Genomic DNA, 5,125 nt, shown 5'->3' with positions numbered 1-5,125 from the left:
CACAGTTTTAATAGGACCGGAGCCATATACTCCGACCCCACACAGGCCTCATTTTGACGCCCCTGGGCAACTCTCGGGTGATACGCGGAAACCTACCCTCGCGAAAATTGTGAAGAGTGAACATTTCAAGGGGAAGCAGCCTTCTAGGCAATGCCGTGTTTGCGCAATTCACAAGAAAAGGAGTAGGACTGCCTACATTTGCAAGTTTTGTGTAATGCCACTTCACAGAGGGGAATGTTTCGAGAAATATCACACACTCAAGCACTTCTAGAAGCACCGGTAAGTGTTCTCAAAAATTTTAGTTCATAAAATTAATTAGGAGATTTTATATTAATTTTTAAAGTGAACAGTGCACAACTTAGGGTAGTAGGTATAAAAAGCCGGTCCGCAGGGTGATTTAAATATTAAAATTGCCGGTCCGCAAAGTGTTAATTAACATAAAAATATCAACTTGTACATAAAGTTTGGGGCACAACAGAGAGTATGCCATGCAAGCAAACAACAAACACAGCCAACAAACAAATTAAACTTTGCAAATCACAAAACCTGACTGCCTAAGAACAGCCAACAGTCCCAAAGGCTCAGGTATTCACTCTTTGACATCTCTTAAGACTGCACACTTCTGGGACACAACTTTGTGAGTCTGGTGCCATATTACAGAAAACTGCAGTCCTAACATTCAGTGCTGCACTTTCTAATTTTGTACTGTTACATCAGGAAATGAGCATTTGCATTATGATACTGAGGCAAAGTGTAAAGTAGCACCACTGAAGGAGAACAAGGACTGCGACTGGTGAAGACAGTGACAACAGGACATGGCCACATAGGAGGGGGTGTTACAACATTTTTCTTCTTTCAAGTAGCAGAGATAAGAGATGGGAGGTGTCACTAATAAGAACTGTAATACTATTTCAAATGAGATTCTTTTCCAACAGTAGTGTTTACTGGAGAAGTGTTTTGTTTCTTTGCCAGAAGAGAATATAAAAACTTATTACAGAGAATCAAGAGCAGTTTGACAGTAAAACTGATGAAATACCAATAAGCATTCAGAAAATGTTAAACATTTATGGAAATGAAGAAATGTGCAGAGCATACAGTATGAGAACAGATAATGTGGCCAAACAGTAAATGATTCAAATGTGGAAAAGTGACTAAGATTATGAGAAATGTTTGTCCAGATGTTAAAAGAAAAACTGAATATGAAGAGAACCGTGGTAGAAATTAACAGAGCTGCATAAAACGAACATAAAATCTTTATTGCTAAGATGCTTGCCTAAAGAAGAACAAGAATGGTTACTAATACACGCTCCCAAACTTGCAACAGCAATGATAATTCCTCCTGGGGGCAAGACATGCAACAGAGGGGTCTCTGTAACATCTCTGGATACAGCATTCCCACTGCCATCATGTTCCATTACCATGATGACAATCATGTCCCCTCCTGACTCCTGTGTTGGAAGGGGGTGGGGTCATCTCCATCACTTCCTTCATTTTGGGCTGAAACTGGAACAAATCGTTGTCACCTGCTTGTGCCTGCAACATCTGAGTTGGGTTACAATACAATGATACAACTTTGTGTGGAACTGGTGCATTCAGTCCACAGCTTTGGCAGTACTTCAGCCCAATTCATGGCGTTGAAACATAACTTCTGTCTCCACTGTCCCACTTTTGGTGGTACTTAATTTAAAGCTTCTGACCTTGAAACAACACAGTGTTTCTCTCTCACACACACACCTACGCACTGTACATGTGTCTTGCTGTGCTGACAGCAAGTTAGGCACAAATATTATACTACACTTTAAAAACATGAAGGTGCTAGAAGCTTAAAACTTTGCATCCATTTCAGTAAATAATATGGTGTATAGACCTGTTGTTAGTTGGTGACCATAGAAACAGTGGTCATTGCTATGCAATGTCCGCAACAATAGAACTGGGTCATGAAACCCAGTTATCTTGAAGACAACTAGCCATACAGTGCAGTTGAGGGTTCAGTTGTGGACTGTTAATCAGCAGGCAATGGAAGCTGAAGAATCTCCATTGCTAAGATTTGTTACCAGGAAACACCTAGCAAGAACACTGCAGAGGAACAGCCACAGTGGAGAGCCGTTACCAAGGAAAGACTAGTGAAAATAGACTGAGAAGACATAGTTTGGGGTGATCTATAGTGTGGAAATCAGCAGCAGTGTTAGTTATCGTAGTTACGCCCTGCAAGTGGTCAGTAAATCTGTTCAGCAATCCAAACCCAGTCTCACAGTCACTGACAACTAACACACATGATGCTACGGTATTATCAGACAGAACTAGGAGGACATGTTCTGTGTTTTGGGGTGTAATCCTGTGTCCTCTCCATTTGCATTTGGAAAAGTGTGTGTGTGTGTTAAATTCAGATTTTTTTTATATTTTTTATATTTTATATTTTTTACCCCTCGTTGGTGTCTCCACCTTATCGTGGTGAGGGGGTTTGAGTATGCCAAGGACCCTGAGAGCTATACCAGCGGTAGCGTAGCTACTGGCAGGGCCTCCCTTGCTGGACAGGTCAAAGGGTAGGCATCAGACGAAGAGAGACACCAAAAACCAAAAACTGATGCCGGAAGCAGCGTCATCAGCAGCGACTTGAAGCACAGAGCAAATGATGCTCGAGATGGTTCAAGTTCGTATAGCAACAGGCGTGACCAGAGTGGTTTGAACGGCTGCTGTACTGCGATGTGGAAAGCAAATGGAAAAACTACCACATTATCACTTTTCCTGGATAGTCTCTTTCCAAAAACAGAAGATCGCATTAAGTGGAGGAACTGTTTTGGAAGAGACTGTGGACCTGTCGTCTGACAGATTACTGATGAATGAATGAATGAAATAAATACATTGTTTATAAATGTTCCTAAGTAGGTATATACCATTCTTGAGAAAAATAAAAATAAATAAAAGCTCATACTGTCATGACCATCTTCTCCACTCCTACTTCTAGAGCCTTTATGACTTCCAGAGCACCATCAAATGGTACAGTGCAGTGGATGTTGGGGCTTCATGAAACACAAGAATACAGTGCAGGTTCTCTTATGTGCACTATCACCCAGTATAAAGTAGCCCAGAAGATAACAGCATGCCATGACATTTGAGGCTCTCATGGCAGTGAATATCAAGGTCGCGACCTTCTGGGATGTCGCTATATTTGGGTGGAAAGGTATAAAGATTCTGGGGAACCTGCTGTCTCCATCTTCAGGGAGAATACCCAGAACATCACTCCCCATAAGACACTAATCTACATATTCAATGGATGGTTGAAAACTGGATCAGCAATTTGAAGTATGCCTTCAATGTGATGACTGTCACACTGGATATGCCTATAAGCACAGTTTAGGGCTGCTTTACATTACTTTGTGTTTCAGACTACTTTATACTGGGTCATATTGTATATACCACATATTAGAACAGCTATTATCAATCTACTGTATCTTGTACACCAATATACATTTTGTAAACATACTAGTCCCACCACAGCAAAAACGAAGCTAATTTCCAATCTACACTTTAGTATGGATACTATGAAATTACAGTTTTATTGAATGTGTAGATTATGAACTTGTAAAGTTCCGAAAAGACAGTTTGATATAACCAGCGTTATAATAATATACTGCAGGAACCACTTTTGGCAAAGCTCAATATTGCAGGGCATAGGCGCATGCAGTGTCAGCAAAATGATAAACTACTGAAATTAATAGCAGAATCCACATCTCAAGTTTACATAGAACGGTTCATGTGACATAACAGCCGTTTCGGAGTGGTAAAATAAGGCAAAATACAATGCTTAAGCCTGCATTGACAGATATTCTATGTATAACCTGCATAAATTCTGTTCAATGCAGTAAACTGAAAAAGTGCACATGGTGCCCACGAAGTACAAGTGCCCCTACCTGGACAATGGGTGAGTGAGGGTAAAACTGTGCAAAATTTCGGAGCAACAGTTGTGGCACCTACTCAGACACACTGTCACCTTCTCTCATCGAACAGAGTGTATTTCCATACTCAGACACATGGACACCTTCTCTCGTCGAACAGAGTGTATTTCCAAACACATTAATGGTCTTGGAACGAACAAAATTTTGGTTGTGTCCCAATGGCCCCCCCCCTATCCAATTGGTATCTTGGGCTTTTCCAATAGGGTAAAGGAGACCGGGGCGTGAAGCTGACCACTCATCTCCATCTAGTGCCGAAGTGAAAAAAGTGGGGTTATACATCCAATCCCCCATGTCTTCATGGCATAATGCTTGGACAACTTTACCTTTACCCTTAACTTACTTGAAGGGTGAATGCTATTTGACCCCACAGCGTTGAGGAGGCAGAACCGTGCTTCTGTGGCCTGTCTTGGCCATGTCAGCTACTAAGACTCAACGTTCAAACAGTTGAAACACCGTGACAGTGAACTGGACACAACTTGTGCAGCCTTCTGTTGCCACAGTATAATATCCGTGCCAAAAGCGTATGTGAGCTAATTTATATAAATGTGGCACCCCGGCAAGTCTGAGTGGTATATTTCAGAGCCCTCTACCGAACACACAGGCTTAGGTCTACTGTACTGTGCTGACATTATCTCTATTCCATTAAGCCCATATATTCAAAATTAGAACATACAGCATGATGACATACAGATACATAAATATACAGGATGTCCCAGGAGGAATGTGCCAGACTTCGGGAGGGTGTTCCTTATGTTAAAGTATGCCGATATAACCCAAAACACCTATGTCCAAAGTTGAACGGTTACGGAGGTAATGGCCAGAGAAGTGTGAAACTTTGACAGGTGTTACACACTTGTTGATTATCAAATACATATTAAAACTGGCAGGAATATATGGTTTCTGTAATGTTAAAAATGTACGTAACATCAAACTAACTTGTGAGTGACATGAAGCCATTGAATCGAAATACAAAAAACTCGCATGCCATGTCAAAGTTGTCATTAGGGTTCCAAGCACTATACATGACACATGAATGGCAAACACTGACATAACACTGCTGACTGCGCGTTCTGGTATGCGAATGTGTGGGGCTAACGGGAGCGGTCATCACCACACTCAAGGACAAACATCGATAAAACTAGTCAGCTGACAGGTAAAGTGCGTGGACC

The 5,125-nt window shown here is 41.4% G+C and overlaps 1 protein-coding gene across 3 annotated transcripts in view; it reads right to left on the bottom strand.

The window, feature by feature from the left end:
* Positions 1–413: 413 nt before the first annotated feature.
* LOC111871921 overlaps positions 414–5,125 on the bottom strand; it is a 51,511-nt gene continuing 46,799 nt past the window's right edge. For all 3 annotated transcript variants that reach the window (XR_002844127.2, XR_002844128.2, XM_023865329.2), the window contains one exon: positions 414–1,503. Coding sequence is in view for 1 of the 3 variants with exons in the window: in XM_023865329.2 (XP_023721097.1) it covers positions 1,405–1,503 (99 nt within the window). In the remaining 2 variants the exon portion in view is untranslated. The remainder of the gene's footprint in view (positions 1,504–5,125) is intronic.

Source organism: Cryptotermes secundus, unplaced genomic scaffold (assembly GCF_002891405.2).
Source record: "Cryptotermes secundus unplaced genomic scaffold, Csec_1.0 scaffold641, whole genome shotgun sequence".
NCBI classification, from domain to species: Eukaryota; Metazoa; Arthropoda; class Insecta; order Blattodea; family Kalotermitidae; genus Cryptotermes; species Cryptotermes secundus.
Note: the sequence above shows the minus strand (reverse complement) of the source record. Positions and strands in the feature narration are given on the sequence as shown.